The 16,800-nt window shown below is 40.5% G+C and overlaps 1 protein-coding gene across 2 annotated transcripts in view; it reads right to left on the reverse strand.

Moving 5' to 3' along the window:
• The window catches only part of BLM (BLM RecQ like helicase), a 117,425-nt gene that overhangs the window by 22,352 nt on the left and 78,273 nt on the right, over positions 1-16,800 (reverse strand). For both annotated transcript variants that reach the window (XM_066355441.1, XM_066355443.1), the window contains exons 14-15: positions 15,049-15,209; positions 1,003-1,198 (exon numbers count right to left, since the gene is read on the reverse strand). In XM_066355441.1, coding sequence (XP_066211538.1) covers positions 1,003-1,198; positions 15,049-15,209 — 357 coding nt within the window. The remainder of the gene's footprint in view (positions 1-1,002; positions 1,199-15,048; positions 15,210-16,800) is intronic.

Consider the following 16,800-nt stretch of genomic DNA (forward strand, 5'->3'; position numbering starts at 1 on the left):
TCAGTAACATCTTTGCGAAGCTGAATTTTTGGTAGTTCTATGAAAAAATAAGTTCCTACCAAAAATCAGTAAGAAGCAGAAAATGAATGAGGGTGGTAGTGTCCAATCTGATTCCAAGGTTTGAGAACATGTATATACTTCTATTCGTAAGCAACTGTGGTTAGTTAAGAATGAAAAAAGCAACCCCCCCCCAATTTATGAGTTTTCATTTTTTTCTTGTTTTTTTTTAGAGAGAGAGAGAGAGAGACAGAGAGGAAGGGAAAAAGATGAGAATCAACTCATAGTTGTAGCATTTTAGTTGTTTCTTGATTGCCTTCTCACATGTGCCTTGACCAGGGTGCTCCAGTCAAGCCTTTGACTCCTCACGCAAGTCAGTGACCTCTGGGCTCAAGCCAGTGACCCCTTGGTTTCGAACCTGGGTCCCAGTATCCCAGGTCGATGCTCTATCCACTACACCACCACCTGGTAGGCTGAGTTTTTATGTTTTTCAAATGGCTGCTAAGTGTTTAGTACTTACATACTTATAAAATTGTTTGAACCTAACTTAATATAGGTCTATTTAAAAACACAAGTAGGCCCTGGCAGGTTGGCTCAGTTGTAGAGTGTCAACCCAGCATCAGGGTACACAGGAGAAGTGCCCATCTGCTTCTGCACCCTTTCCCCTCTCACTTCTCTCTCTCTTCTTCTCCTGCAGCCATGGCTTAATTAGAGTGAGTTGTCCCCTGGTGTTGAGGATGGCTCCATGGTCTCTGCCTCAGGCATTAAGAAGAGCTCGGGTGCTGAGCAACAGAGCAATGCCCCAGATGGGCTGAGCATAGTCCCCTAGTGGGCTTGCCTGATGAATCTCAGTCAGGGCACATAAGGAAGTCTATCTATGCCTCCCCTCCTCTCACTGAATAAACAAACAAAAAAAACACAAATGGAGTATTTAAGGAAACTGGAGCAAAAGTACCACAATAGCAGGAGTAGATTATCACTCTCACGAGACTGAAGAGGACTTACTTAGTATAAGTCTCTTCAGTCTGGTCACATCATAATAGGTATAGAATAGTAGGCAGTGAGATATTTCCCCATCTCTTCCAGCTCTGCCAGATTCTTGGTAGTAACCCTCCACGGATTTGGGAAGAGATGCATGAATCACAAATCGCACATCAGGTTTGTCAATCCCCATTCCAAAGGCAACTGTTGCACATATAACCTGATTGTAAGAGCAAAAAAAAGTCTATTAGATTCATGATGTGTTTTAAGAACCATTTTAATAACAGATGCTTCTAAAAGCTTTATCTTCTATTTTGCTTATAATGTACTTTTTACAACAACCTAATAACTCGGTCCTATTATTTAGCATAAAAATGAGATTTCCATATTGGCAATTTGAAGTTTCATTTGTATTTATTTATTTATATTAAAAAATATTTCCATTGATTTAAGAAAAGGGAAGGGAGAAAGGGAGGAGAGAGAAAAAGGGAGAGGAAGGAAGGGGAGGAAGGAAGGGAAGGATGGGAGAGAGAAAGGGAAGGGGAGAGAGAGGGAAGCATCAGAGCTGTTCCACTTAGTTGTGCACTCATTGGTTCCTTCTCATATGTATCCTGACCCAGGATAGAATCTGTCACCTCAGTGTGCCAGGACAATACTCTATCCACTGAGAAACCCACCTAGCCAGGGCCTGCAGTTTTATCAAGACCCTGGAAGGTAAAAAGAAGCTCAGTGTGGCAGGTGCTTTTTTCCTGTGTGACTTAGTAATATGTAAGGGAGCCAGAATCAATAGCAGTCACCTCTGAATGTGCTGTCATTGTTTGTTCTCTTATGTTTTTGATACAGAGGTATGAGGGGCATTGCTCACACTGCCAGGGTGTCCAGGCTAGTGATGAGAAATTGCATAGGAGTTCAGGTGTCCCAGGGCTTGAGTTCAGAGGTCACTGCTGCCAGCTTCTCCCATGATTCAGAACAATGGCAATCTCATCTGTTCAGTGTTGACTATCCGTTCTCCAAGTAATGCACCTGATCATATACCAGCTCCTTTTATTCATTAGCGAATTTCACAGTCAAAATGTGGAATTTTTATTGGAACTCCTGTGAATAAGTCTGAGTTTCTTACAGTATTATAAAAAAAAGGTGGGAGACCCTAGATCTTGGCCTATGCAAATTACTTAGTGAAAGCAAGGTGATGGTTAAATTTCAGGAGCTTAATAAATCAGTTTTTAGTTAAAAATCACTTTCAAGAATATCCATTTCAGCTGCAAATGTAAGACCTTTTTAACCCAGACAAAAACATTATACCTCCAGGCAAAATTACATTATACAAATAAAGCTGCAAGTCTTTTTTTGGCACTTAAAAAAATAAATTGCTACTGCAAAAACAGTATTTCAAAAGCAACTGAGCTATCTGGCAGCCAGACTGAGGCTAATGACATGATTTCAGTGACTGTGAGTACCAGAGAAAGGAACTGCAAGCTATGCAGCACGCAGACGGCAAATGGGTACATTCATCTACGCTGGGAAAGGCAGCAGCCTGTACTCTAGGTTAGTCATCCATCTACATTTATGGCAATTTTATCAGACAAGTCTTCTGGGAAAGAGGAAGGCTACCATAGCCTCTAGTGGCGGCGAGTAGGTGGAGAGACTTCAGAGCAAAATGTCCCAGCCCACAGGGTTCCAAGAAGCAGTAGGTGAGATGGGCACATGACTCAAGGCCACTGTTAATGCCAACTCTCTGAAAGCCCTTATTTCTTGTAATTGGGAAAACTGGCTTTGTTCCGTTGTTACTTCCTTCTTTATTTTTGTGTTGCCTTTAAAGCTTCAGGTTACAATCATTTCTTTGTGAAGAAAAACAACCAACATTTATTCTATCTCACAAACCTAACAAGTGAAGGCTGTCTAGTTAGTTATATTATTATGCCCTAACTGTAGAGATTAGTTGGTTTAAAAGCAGAAACAATTAGAGTAAACACATTTTTAAACCAATTTTTTAAAACCATATTTTTGATCAGTTTTATATATATATACATATATATATAGTATATATGCATGTACATTGTTGATTATTTATACTACATATAAAGATTTAAAGAAAATGAAAAAATTGGCTTTTTTTGTGTACATGTAACAGAGACAGAGAGAGGGACAGATAGGGACGGACAGATAGGGACAGACAGAAAGGGAGAGATGAGAAGCATCAATTCTTCATTGCGCCATCTTAGCTGTTCATTGATTGCTTTCTCATATGTGCCTTGACAAGGGGAGGGGGATGTCCAATGCACCAATGTGCCGCCACCTTGTCAGGCTCTTGTCTATATTTCTATTCAATTCTTTTTTTATAGGTTATACTTTTTTCCCCCCAGAGGTGGTGGTTTGTTTTGTTTTGAATTGATTTTAGAGAAAGAGAAGGGAGGGGGGAGAAGGAGAGGGGAAGAGGGTAGAGGGAGAAAAAAGCATCAACCTATTGTTTCACTTAATTGTTCCCTTTAGTTGTGCACTCATAGATTAGCTCTCATACATGCCCTGACCGTGGATGGAACCTGTGACCTCTCATGCACTGGGTCAACGCTTTATCTTCTGAACCACCTGTTTAGGGTAGAAGCATTGAGTTCTTCAGGATTTAAATCATTTCTGGGATTACTTTCTTTTGGGCTGTTTTTAAGCTTAGGTTCTCTTCTACTCAGAATTCATTCAGTTGCCTGACCAGGAGGTAAGGCAGTGGATAGAGTGTCAGCCTGGAACACTGAGGACCCAGGTTCGAAACCCCAAGGTCATTGGCTTGAGTGTGGGCTCACCAGCTTGAGTGTGGGGTTGCCGGCCTGAGTGTATCATAGACATGACACCACGGTCTCTAGCTTGAAGCCCAAGGTCACTGGCTTGAGTAAGGGGTTGCTGGCTTCAGTCAGGGGACACTGGCACGGCTGAAGCCCACCAGTCAATGCACATATGAGAATGCAGTCAATGAACAACTAAGGTGCTGCAACTATGAGTTGATGTTTCAAATCCCTCTGCCCTCCTGTCTGTCCCTGTCTATGCCTCTCTCTAGTTCTCTCTCTAAATTAAAAATAAAAATCATTCATTTAAAAATACCAATATCTTTATTTACCCATAATTAATTTTAATACAAACAAGGATCCAAAATGATTCCCCACATCAGGTAACCAGTATCAGTAGTAGAATAATCAATCTTCCCTTTATCATTAATTTTTTTTAAAGATTTTATTTATTCATTTTACAGAGAGAGGAGGGTGGAGGGGACAAGAAGTAGTTGCTTCACTCTGGCTGTTCACTGGTTGCTTGTCTTAGGTGCCTTGACCCAGCAAGCCCAGGGTTTCAAACCAGCAACCTCAGTATTGCAGGTCAGCCCTTTATCCACTACGCCACCATAGGCCAAGCATCTCATTAATTTTTAATGCATTCCTGACGATATATTGTTTTTACATGTTTTGCAGTCTATGTCTGGATTTCTGTTTCATCGATCTGTCTATAATGTATTACACAGCCAGTATCCATGTGTTATTTTCTTGCCAAATTCTTTTAGTTATCTTCACTTAAATATTCTTCCAGGCAAACTTTTGAAAAAGTTTATCAAGGGAAGAAAAATAATGCCATTTTGATTAGTTAAATATATAAATTCACTTGGGAAGACTGGCATATAATTATTTCAGTGAAGATAAATCAGCAATGTATTTACTGAACTTTTACACACGTGAAAATGTCTTTCTGTTGTTTTTAACATAAATGATAATGATCTGGGTATGAAATTGTCCAGTCTCAGTCTTCCCTCTGCTGATTCTAAAGATAGCCTATTTCTGTTTTTTTAATTTAGCAAGTCTCAGGCATGTCTTCTTTTTGTCCTTTGTAGAGTAACCTATTTCTTTACCTTGAGGAATACACTTTTTTAATTTTTTAAATAAAAGTGCTGACTTATATCTACATGCAAATTTTTTTTTCTTTTTTATTAAGTGAGATGCAGGGAGACAGAGAGACAGACTCCCACATACATCCCAACTGGGATTCACCCGGCAAGCTCACTAGGGGGTGACGCTCGGTCCTTCCGGGGCTGCTGCTCTGTTGCTCAGCAACTGAGCTATTTTAGCAACTGAGGCGAGGCCATGGAGCCATACTCAGCACCTGAAGCCAACTTGCTCAAACCATTTGAGCCATGGCTGTGGGAAGAGAAGAGAGAAGGGGAAGGGGGGAGAGGGGAGGAGGAAGGGAGAAAGGAGCAGGGGGCAGGGGAACAGAATGGGGGAGAAGCAGATGTCACTTCTCCTGCGTGCCCTGACTAGGAATCAAACCTGGGACATCCAAACACCAGACAACACCTTACCACTGTGCCAACTGGCCAGGGTCTTACCCAGTGCTTTCTTTACTTTTTTTTTTTTTTTTTAAGTGAGAGAGAGACAGAAAGAAAGGGAAAGACATACAGGAAAGGAGAGAGACGAGAAGCATCAACTCATAGTTGTGGCACCTTAGTTGTTCATTGATTGCTCTCTCATATGTGCCTTGACTGGGGGGCTAGAGCTGAGCCAGTGACCCCTTGCTCAAGCCTGTGACCGTGGGCTTCAAGTCAGTGATCTTTGGGCTCAAGCCAGCGACCTTTGGGCTTCAAGCCAGTGACTTTGGGGTTTTGAAACTGGGTCTTCAGAGCCCCAGGTCAATGCTCTATCCATTGTGCCACTGCCTAGTCAGGTGTGATGCTTTCTTTATTTTTATTGATTTGAGACAGAGACAGGAACACTGATCTGCTCTTGTACATGCCCTGACTGGGGATTGAACTGGCAACCTCTGTGCTTGTGGATGATGCTCTAACCAACTGAGTTATCCGGCCAGGATGATTTTTTGTCTTTTAAATTTGTTACATATTTATTCATAATACACTTTAACTACCCTGATTTCTTCTATGGGTACACTTATTCATAGACTAAATCCCTATTCCCCATCACCAACAAATACCGTATTTTTTACCCTTCAATTTTTATGTTTCATTTTTTTAAGTTATTTTCTACATACATCATTGGTTCAAATTTGTGTTGAGTTAGACCATTTGCATCTTAATATATAATTCTAGTTGTTGTTTGCTTTTCTTGTATTTTCTTGTTTGAATAAACTGCATTTTTACTTCTCCTTTCATTGCAGCCTATGATCTTCTTATGGCAAATGGCTTCTAGTTCAGGTAAGTCAAGTCTTACATCTTTCAGAGGATACAAGGCTGATACCCTGTAAGATATTCTTTAGTTTTTACCTTAGCAAATATTTTCTTTAATATAAAATTTATTTTAATTTATTATTTACATAGATTATAGTGTCCCCCCCAAATACATCCTCCCCTCAGTGTTCCCCAGTACATTTCCCCTGTCCCCCTCCTTGTAACACTCTTCCCCCTTTTCCTTGACGTTTGCTTTTCTGTTCTCATCCCATCCTACTATCCTATCAACCCCTTTCCCTCTGTATCCTTTGATCCTGCCTCTGTCTCTATGCTGTGCCTCAGTTTATACTGTTCGTCAGATTCCTAAAATGAGTGAGGTAATACAACATTTTTCTTTCTCTGCCTGGCTTATTTCACTTAACATAATAGTTTCCAGGTCCATCCATGTTGTCACAAAAAGTAACATTTCCTTCTTTTTCATGGCCCCACAGTATTCCATTGTGCATATGTACCACTGCTTTGTAATCCATTCATCCACTGATGGACACTTGCGCTGTTTCCAGATCTTGGATATTGTAAACAATGCTGCCATAAACATAGAAATGCATTTCTCCTTTTGAATCACTGATGTAGGGTTCTTGGGATATATTCCTAGAAGTGGGATGGCTGGGTCAAAATGCAGTTCCATTTTTAATTTTTTGAGGAATCTTCATACTGTTTTTCAGTGGCTGCACCAGTCTGCATTCCCACCAGCAGTGCAGGAGGGTTTCCTTTCATCCACACCCTCTCCAGCACTTATTGTGTGTTGTTTTGTTGATGAGCGCCATTCTGACTGGTGTGAGGTGATATCTCATTGTGGTTTTTTTTTTTTTTTTTACAGAGGCAGAGATAGACAGGGACAGACAGACAGGAACGGAGAGAGATGAGAAGCATCAATCATCAGTTTCTCGTTGCACGTTGCGACTTCTTAGTTGTTCATTGATTGCTTTCTCACATGTGCCTTGACCGTGGGCCTTCAGCAGACCGAGTAACCCCCTGCTGGAGCCAGCGACCTTGGTTCCAAGCTGGTGAGCTCTTTGCTCAAGCCAGATGAGCCTGCGCTCAAGCTGGCGACCTCGGGGTCTTGAACCTGGGTCCTTCCGCATCCCAGTCCGATGCTCTATCCACTGCGCCACCACCTGGTCAGGCCTCATTGTGGTTTTAATTTGCATTTCTCTAACGATTTGTGATATTAAAAATTTTTTCATCTGCCTATTGGCCATCTGTATGTCCTCTTTGGAGAAATGTCTATTCATTTCTTTTGCCTATTTTTGATTGGATTGTTTATCTTCCTGGTGTTGAGTTTTATAAGTTCTTTATAAATTTTGGTTATTAACCTCTTATCAGACGTATTGTCAAATGTGTTCTCCCATTGTGTGGTTTGTCTTTTTATTTTGTTCATATTGTCTTTAGCTGTGCAAAAACTTTTTAGTTTGATATAGTCCCATTTGTTTATCCTGTCCTTTATTTCCCTTGCTCATGGAGGTAAATCAGCAAATACATTGCTGCGAGTGAAGTCGGAGAGCTTACTGCCTGTGTTTTCCAATAGGATGCTTATGGTTTCTTGACTTACATTTAAGTCTTTTATCCATTTTGAGTTTATTTTTGTGAATGGTGAAAGTTGGTGGTCTAGTTTTATTTTTTTGCAGGTAGCTGTCCAAATTTCCCAACACCATTTGTTAAACAAACTGTATTTATTCCATTGTATGCTATTTCCACTCTTGTAAAATATCAATTGTCTATAAATGTGTGAGTTTATTTCTGGGTTCTCTGTTCTGTTCTATAGATCTATATGACTGTTCTTATGCCAGTACCAAGCTGTTTTGAGTACAATGGCCTTGTAGTATAACTTGATATCCGGAAGTGTAATACTACCCACTTTATTCTTCTCTTCCAAGATTGCTGAGACTATTCATGTTCTTTTTTGGTTCTATATGAATTTTTGAAATATTTGTTCTATATCTTTGAAGTATGTCATTGGTATTTTAATAGAAATTGCATTGAATTTATAAATTCCTTTAGGTAATATAGATTTTTTTTTTTGTATTTTTCTGAAGCTGGAAATGGGGAGAGACAGTCAGACAGACTCCCGCATGCGCCCGATCGGGATCCACCCGGCACGCTCACCAGGGGCGACGCTCTGCCCACCAGGGGGCGATTCTCTGCCCCTCCAGGGCGTCGCTCTGCGGCGACCAGAGCCACTCTAGCACCTGGGGCAGAGGCCAAGGAGCCATCCGCAGCGCCCGGGCCATCTTTGCTCCAATGGAGCCTTGGCTGCGGGAGGGGAAGAGAGAGACAGGGAGGAAGGAGGGGGTGGGGGTGGAAAAGCAAATGGGCGCTTCTCCTATGTGCCCTGGCTGGGAATCGAACCCGGGTCCCCCGCACGCCAGGCCGACGCTCTACCGCTGAGCCAACCGGCCAGGGTAAAAGGGTTTTTTTGTGTGTTTTTTTGTGGGAGAGACAGAGTCAGAGAGAGAGACAGATAGGAACAGATAGACAGGAAGGGAGATGAGAAACATCAATTATTCGTTGAGGTTCCTTAGTTGTTCACTGACTGATTTCTCATATGTGTCTTTACGGGGGCTACAGCAGAGTGAGTGACCTCTTGCTTGAGCCAGCGACCTTGGGCTCACACTGGTGAGCCTTGCTCAAAACAGATCAGCTTGCGCTCATGCTGGCGAACTCCAGATCTTGAACCTGGGTCCTCCAAATCACAGTCCGATGTTCTATTCACTGCGCCACCGCCTGGTCAGGTGCCTCTGATTTCTGAGTATTAATTTTATATCCTGCCACCTTGCTGAATTCATTTATCAGGTCCGGTAGTTTTTTACTGAGACTTTAGGGTTTTCTATATACAGTATCATATCATCAGTAAATAATGATAGTTTTACTTCATCTTCTCCAAGTTGGATGCCTTTTATTTCTTCTTCTTGTCTGACTGCTGTGGCTAGGACTTCTGGAACTATATTGAATAAGAGTGGTGAAAGGGGGCACCCCTGCCTTGTTCCTGATCTTAAGGGGATTTCTTTTAACTTTTGCCCATTGAGTATGATGTTGGCCATGGGTCTGTTATAGATGGCCTTCATAATGTATGTTCCCTGTATTCCCACTTTGTTGAGAGTTTTGATCATAAATGGGTGCTGGATTTTATCGAATGCTTTTACTGCATCTGTTGATATTATCATATGGTTTTTGTCCTTTCTTTTGTTTATGTGATGAATCACATTGATTGATTTATGAATATTGTACTAGCCTTCCCTCCCCAGCATAAATCCCACTTGATCGTGATGTACGATTTTTTTCATGTATTGCTGGATCCGGTTTGCTAATATTTTGTTGAGAAATTTAGCATCTAAATTCATCAGGGATATTGGCCTATAGTTTTCTTTCTTTGTGTTTTCTTTGCCTGGTTTTAGAATCAGAATTATGTTCGCCTCATAAAAGGAACTTGGAAGTTTTCCCTCCTCTTGAATTTTTTGAAATAGCTTGAGAAGGACAGGAGTTAGTTCTTCTTTGAATGTTTGGTATAACTCGCCTGTGAAGCCATCTGGCCCAGGGCTTTTGTTTGTTGGGAGTTTTTTGAGAAGTTTCGATCTCATTTGTTGTAATTGGTCTTTTAGGGTTTTCTGATTCTTCCAGATTGATTTTTGAAAGATTATATTTTTCAAAAATTTGTCCGTTTCACCTCGGTTGTCTAATTTTTTGGCATACAGATCTTCATAGTATTTTCTTACAATCCTTTGTATTTCTGTTGTGTCCGTTGTTACTTCTCCACCCTCATTTCTTTTTTTTTTCTTTGTGACAGAGACAGAGACAGGGACAGACAGGGACAGACAGATGAAAAGGTGGAGAGATGAGAAGCATCAGTTCTTGTTGTGGCACCTTAGCTGTTCACTGATTGCTCTCTCATATGTGCCTTGACCGGGGGGCTACAGCAGACTGAGTAACCCCTTCCTCAAGCCAGTGACCTTGGGCTCAAGCTGGTGAGCCTTGCTGAAACCAGATGAGCCTGCACTCAAGCTGGCGATCTTGAGGTTTTGAACCTGAGTCCTCCACATCCCAGTACGCCACTCCATCCACTGCTCCACCGCCTGGTCAGGCTCCACCCTCATTTCTAATTTTATTTATTAGAGTCCTTTCTCTTTTTTCTTGGTGAGCCTTGCTAAGGGTTCATCGATCTTGTTTACTTTTTCAAAGAACCTCAGCTCTTGGTTTCATTGATTCTCTGTATTTTTTTTTAGTCTCTATGTCATTTATTTCTGCTCTGATCTTTATTCATTCCGTCATTCTACTTCCACTAGGCTTTACTTGCTATTCTTTTCCTAGTTCTTTTAGTTGCAGGATTAAGTTGTTTATTTGAGCTTTTATTAGCTTCTTAAGGTATGCCTGTAATGCTATGAACTTCTCTCTCAGGACTGCTTTTGCTGTGTCCCACAGATTTTGAGTTATTGTATGCTCATTTTCATTTGTTTCAAGAAAATTTTTGATTTCTCCCTTGATCTCATTGTTGACCCATTCGTTATTTAGTAACATGCTGTTTAGTTTCCAGGTATTTGAGTGTTTTTCAGTTTTTCTATTGTAGTTGATTTCTAGTTTCATGCCATTGTGGTCAGAGAAGATGCTTGATATGATTTTAATCTTCTTATATTTGTTGAGACTCGTTTTATGCCCTAATATGTGGTCTATACTTGAGAATGTACCATGCGCACTTGAAAAGAATGTATATTCTGCTGCTTTAGGGTGAAAGGTTCTGAAGAAATCTATTAAATCCAGTTAATCTAGTATGTCCCTTAATTCTGCTGTTTCTTTGTTAATTTTCATTCTTGAGGATCTATCCAATGATGTTAGTGGGGTATTGAAATCCCCTACTATTATAGCATTGCTGTTGACCTCTCCCTTTATGTCCATCAAACTCTGCTTTATCTATGTAGGTACTCCTATATTAGGTGCATAGACATTTATAATGGTTATCTCTTTCTGTTGGATTGCTCCCTTTATCATTATATAGTGATCTTCTTTATCCCTTACTATAATCTTTGGGTTTTTTGTTTTTTTTTTCAGAGACAGAGAGAGAGTCAGAGAGAGGGATAGACAGGAACAGAAAGACAGGAACAGAGAAAAGAAGCATCAATCATTAGTTCTTTGTTGCACACTATGACACCTTAGTTGTTCATTGATTGCTTTCTCATATGTGCCTTGAACACGGGCCTTCAGCAGACCGAGTAACCCCTTGCTCGAGCCAGTGACCTTGGGTCCAAGCTGGTGAGCTTTTAAGCTCAAGCCAGATGAGCCCGCACTCAAGCTGGCGACCTCAGGGTCTCAAACCTGGGTCCTCAGCATCCCAGTCCAACGCTTTATCCACTGTGCCACTGCTTGGTGAGGCTATAGTCTTTGTTTTTTGAAAGTCTATTTTGTCAGATATAAGTATTGCTAACCAGCTTTTTTTCCCTTTCCATTTGCATGAAAAAATTTTTTTTCCATCCTTTTACTTTCAGTCTGTGTATCTTTTGTTTTGAGCTGGGTCTCCTGTAGACAGCATATGTATGGGTCTTACCCATTCAGCTATCCTATGTCTTTTGATTGGAGCATTTAATCCATTTACATTTAAGGTTATTATTGATAGTTGTTTATTGCCACTTTTTTCTTTAAATCTACACTCCTCTCTTTATATATATATAATTTCTCCCCCCCCCCGCCCCTGCTTTGTTCTGTCTACAGCAGATCCGTTAACATTTCCTGAAACATTGGTTTGGTTGTGATAAATTCCTTGAATTTTTTTTTTGTCTGGGAAGCTTTTAATTTCTCCAATTTTAAACGATAGTCTTGGTTGTAGGCTCTTGTTCTGCCTTACTCTGAATATTTCCTACCATTCCCTCTGGCTTCAAGTGTTTCTGTTGAAAAGTCAGATGTCATCTTTATGGTGGTTCCTTTGTACGTGATTGACTGTTTTTCTCTTACAGTTTTTAATATTCTTTCTTTATCTCTTATCTTTGGTATTTTGATTATGATATATCTTGTTGTGAGTCTCTTCGGATTCTTTTTTGATGGGGTTTTCACTGCTTCTTGAACCTGTATAACTCTTTCCTGCATCAATTTAGGGAAATTTTCAGCTATAATTTCTTTCAACAGTTTTTCTATTCCTTGTTATTTCTCTTCTCCTTCAGAAACTTCTATTATGCAGATATTGTTTTTCTTCATGTTGTCACAGAGCTTTCTTAGAGTTTCCTCAGACTTCTTGATCCTCTTTTCTCTTTTCTGTTCTGCTTCCGTGCTTTCGCTTATCTTGTCCTCTAAGTAGCTGATTCGATCCTCTGCTTTTTCCAGCCTGCTTTTATTTCCTTCTAGTGTAGTCTTAATTTCTGATATTGTCTTTGTCATTTCTGTCTGGTTCTTCTTTATTTCTGTGTCCTTTTTGATGCTTACAATTTCTTTATTGAGTTGTTCATTAAGTCCATCCATTGTAGCTTTGAGATCCTTATGCATCCTAACAATCATTATTTTATACTCTGCATTTGGTAATTTGATTACTTCCATTTAATCAAGGACTTTTTCTGAGGATTTGTCTTGTTGAAGCATATGAGTTATGTTTCTCTGCCTTCCCATTGTTCTGTGTATGGCTTGTAGGCTAGTTCCCTTTGTTGTCTTCTTACCTAGTAGAGCTGCTTTGATGTGTTGATTTGTTTGTTTACCCCTCAGTTTTCTTAACTCAAGGGTAAGCTTGTTTACTGATCTCAGCAGGGGGCTTATTTGAAACTGTATCCAGGAATGCAGTGGGTGTTAACTTCTGAGAATCTGAAGGCTGTTCTGCCAGCTGCTCTCTGGGGGCAGGGCGCTTTCTGAGCTTCAGTCTGGGGAGGTGTATCTCAGATTTCCCTGGAGACCTGAGTTAGGGCCTCTCCACCCCACTTCCTGCTTCCAGCTGTGTCCTTCGCACTGATTGGAGCTAGAGAGCTTTCTGGAGGTGGGTCACCCGGAACCACTTTAGGCTTGTGCTGTGTGGAGGGATCAACCCCTCTTCCAGCTATGGCCACCTCTGCACTGGATGAGTCAGCTTCTCAGGTCATCCTAGGCATTCCTCTGCCTGTCACCGTCTGTCTCGCTCTCCTCACTTTCCAGGCTCAGTGTGGCTTCTTTGCACCTTGGGTTTTGAAACCTGTTCTTTTAGTCCAAAGTTGGTGTTTCATGTTGATTGTTCCTAAATTAATTTGTAATCCAGTTTGGTGGTGTGAGCTGGGAGTCTGTGCATCTGCCTACTCCACTGCCATCTTCTCTCTCCTAGAAAATACTTTTGAGAAACATTTCTACTCTGTATCTTCAAGGTAATGGTTTGTTTTCTTAAACTGAAAAATTCATAGGCTACAAAAATTATTAGTCATTTTCCTAAAATTCATCCTTATATGGATATAGTAAAAAGACAGACAAATATTGATAAGGAGGCAGAGACACTGGAACTTCATATATTGCTGATGGGAATAAAAAGTGCTATACCTGCTTTGGAAAACAGTTTGGCAGTTCCTCAAAATGTTAAACAGAGTAATCATATGATTAAGCAGTTCCACTCCTAGGTGCATACTCAAGAGAACTGAACACATATATTTACACAAAAACTTATACAGAAATGTTCACAGAAGCATTACTGAATAGTTTACTAACTGATGAATGGATAGCAAACTATGATAAATTCATACAATGGAATATTATCTGACCAGAAAAAGAAAAGAAATACTGATACAAACTACAATGTGGATAAATCTTAAAAACATTATGCTCAGTAAAAGAAATCAGTTACAAAAGAACATACAGTATATGATTCCATTTATAGGACATTTCCAAAATAGGAAAATCCAAAGATTGATTAGTAATAGCTAAGAGCTTAGTGGTTGTCAGAAAATGGGGGGGGGGGGGGGGGGGGGGAGAGGTTAGGAGAGTGAGAAGTAACTGCTAGTAGGTATTAAGTTTCTTACTAAGATAATGAAATGGCCTAACTAGGTGGTGGCACAGTGGATAGAACAACAACTTGGGACGCTGAGGAACCAGGTTCAAAACCCCAAGGTCACTGACTTGAGTGCAGGCTTACCAGCTTGAACATGGGGTCACTAGCTTGAGTCCCCCTGTCAAGGCAGGTATGAGAAGCAATAAAAAACAACAAGTAAAGGCCCTGGCCATTTGGCTCAGCCTGGTGTGTGGAAATCCACAGGAGAAACACCCATCAGCTTCTCCACCCTTTCCCCTCTCCTTTCCCCTCCCACAGCCAAGGCTCCCCTGGAGCAAACTTGGCCCAGGCACTGAGGATGGCTCCATGGCTTCCACCTCTGGCGCTAGAATGGCTCTGGTTGCAATGGAGCATCGCCCCAGATGGGCAGAGCATCACCTCCTAGTGGGCATGCTGGTTGGATCCCGGTCAGGCGCATGCGGGAGTCTCTCTGCCTCCTACTTCTCACTTCAGAAAAATACAAAAAAGTAGAATAAAATAAAAGAAACAAGTATTATAAAATGCCAGAACTATGAGTTGATGCTTCTCATCCGTCTCTCCCTTCCCTGTCTCTATCTTGCACTTAAAAAAAAAAGAAAAAAGAAAAAAAGATGAAATGTCCTACAGTTAGTGGTGATGGTTGTATAACCTTGTGACTACACTAAAAAATCACTGACTTGTAAATTTTGAAAGGGTTAATTTTATGGTCTGTAAATTACATTTTAATTAAAAACTTTGATTTAAGAAAAAAAAAGCAACCTTAGAAGTCTTAAAAAATATCTGTTTTTCAGTTTCAGTCTTATTTTGATGTTTACTATTTATGGCAAAAATAATTTTCATTCTACATGTGCAAGTTTGTTTATATACTACACAAAAATTATTTGTTTATCTTAAATAGCGGCGGTACCTGACAGCCGTCCTGATTGATCCACTTGTGCTGCACTTCGTCTCTGGCAGAATCACTGAGGCCAGCATGATAAGCAAGAGCAGCGAGACCATCCTTTTGTAAGGTGTTAGCCATTGTGTCACATTCTCGCCTGGAGAGGCAGTAAATTATCCCTGAATCATCTGCCAAGAAATGAAGACTTGTAACATAAATAATAATACAATCTACATTATGTTATTTGAAACACACGAGACATAAATAGACCTCCATAGTTTTCTTACAGTAGAGGAAGATCACATAGGTAGAATGATTCAAGCAAGGAACTCATGTGCACTGAAAATGTCAAGATTTGACCCTTAACCCTGATCTTCCAAATGACTCTTGAGGTGAACCTGGGCTATGAAAGGCATCCTAACACAAACTTTGTAGAAAGCATATGGCAACATGTTTCAAGAGCTCTAGAAATGCTTCCACCTTTTCACTTAGTTTCCTTCTAGAAAACTAATCTAGAAAAGAAAGTGGTAAAAAGACTTTTTCAAAAAGTTTCATTTGAATTTTAAAAATTAGAAAAATTTTAATGGCCACCACAAGGAAACTAATTAAGACAGGAAATTATGAAATAAAATATAGCATAATTATCAAGTATTTTCTAAGTCTTTTAAGAAAGGGGAAAATGCTCAATATCTAAAACAGGTTAAGGGCAGATACACAGTATATACAGTATGTTTTGGGGTTTTTTTTGTGACAAAGAGAGAGAGACACACACACAGAGGAACAGATAGGGACAGACAGACAGACAGCAAGAGACGAGAAGCATCAATTCTTCATTGTGGCTCCTCAGTCTCCTTAGTTGTTCATTCACTGCTTTCCCATATATGCCCTGATCCGGGAGCTACAGCAGAGCGAGTGATCCCTTGCTCAAGCCAGTAACCTTGGACTAGCTAGCGACCTTGGACTTTGGGCTCAAGCCAGCCACCCCGCACCCAAGCTGATGAGCCCGTGCTCAAGCTAGATGAGTCTGCACTTAAGCAAACGACCTCGGGGTCATGTCTATGATCCCACACTCAAGCCAGCGACCCTGCACTCAAGCTGGTGAACCTATGTCCAAGCCAGATGAGCCCGTGCTCAAGCCAGTAACCTCAAGGTTTCGAACCTGCGTCCTCCGTGTCCCATTTTGATGCTCTATCCATTGCGTCACCGCCTGGCTACATAGTATGTTAGTGGAGAGAAAAATACATACAAAAACTACTGGAAGGAAATAAACCAAAATGATAAGTGACTTGTCTTGAGGTGAGGTTTGTCTCTTGTTTCTTTCTTTTTTGTTGTTGCTTTCTAAATGTTATTTAATGAGCATATATTTTATTTATTGCTGATTTTATGTATATTATTTTATTTATTTATTTTTGTTTTTAAAAGGATTTTAGCCTGACTTGTGGTGGCGCAGTGGATAAAGCATCGACCTGGAACACTGAAGTCAATGGTTTGAAACCTTGGGCTTGCCTGGTCAAGACACACATGGGAGTTGATGCTTCCTGCTGCTCCCTCCTTTCTCCTTTCCTCTCTCTCTCTCTAAAATGAATAAATAAAATAAAACAAATAAAAAAGATTTTATTTATTGATTTTAGAGAGAGGAGAGAAAGAAAGTGAAGAGCGGGAAGCATCAACTCATATTTGTTTCCCGTATGTGCCTTCTTGCCCAGGATTTAGAACCTGCAACCTATGTTCCAGGCTGATGCTTTATCCACTGTGCCACCACAGTTAAAGTGATCTATG

Source organism: Saccopteryx leptura, chromosome 13 (genome assembly GCF_036850995.1).
Source record: "Saccopteryx leptura isolate mSacLep1 chromosome 13, mSacLep1_pri_phased_curated, whole genome shotgun sequence".
Classification (NCBI taxonomy): Eukaryota; Metazoa; Chordata; class Mammalia; order Chiroptera; family Emballonuridae; genus Saccopteryx; species Saccopteryx leptura.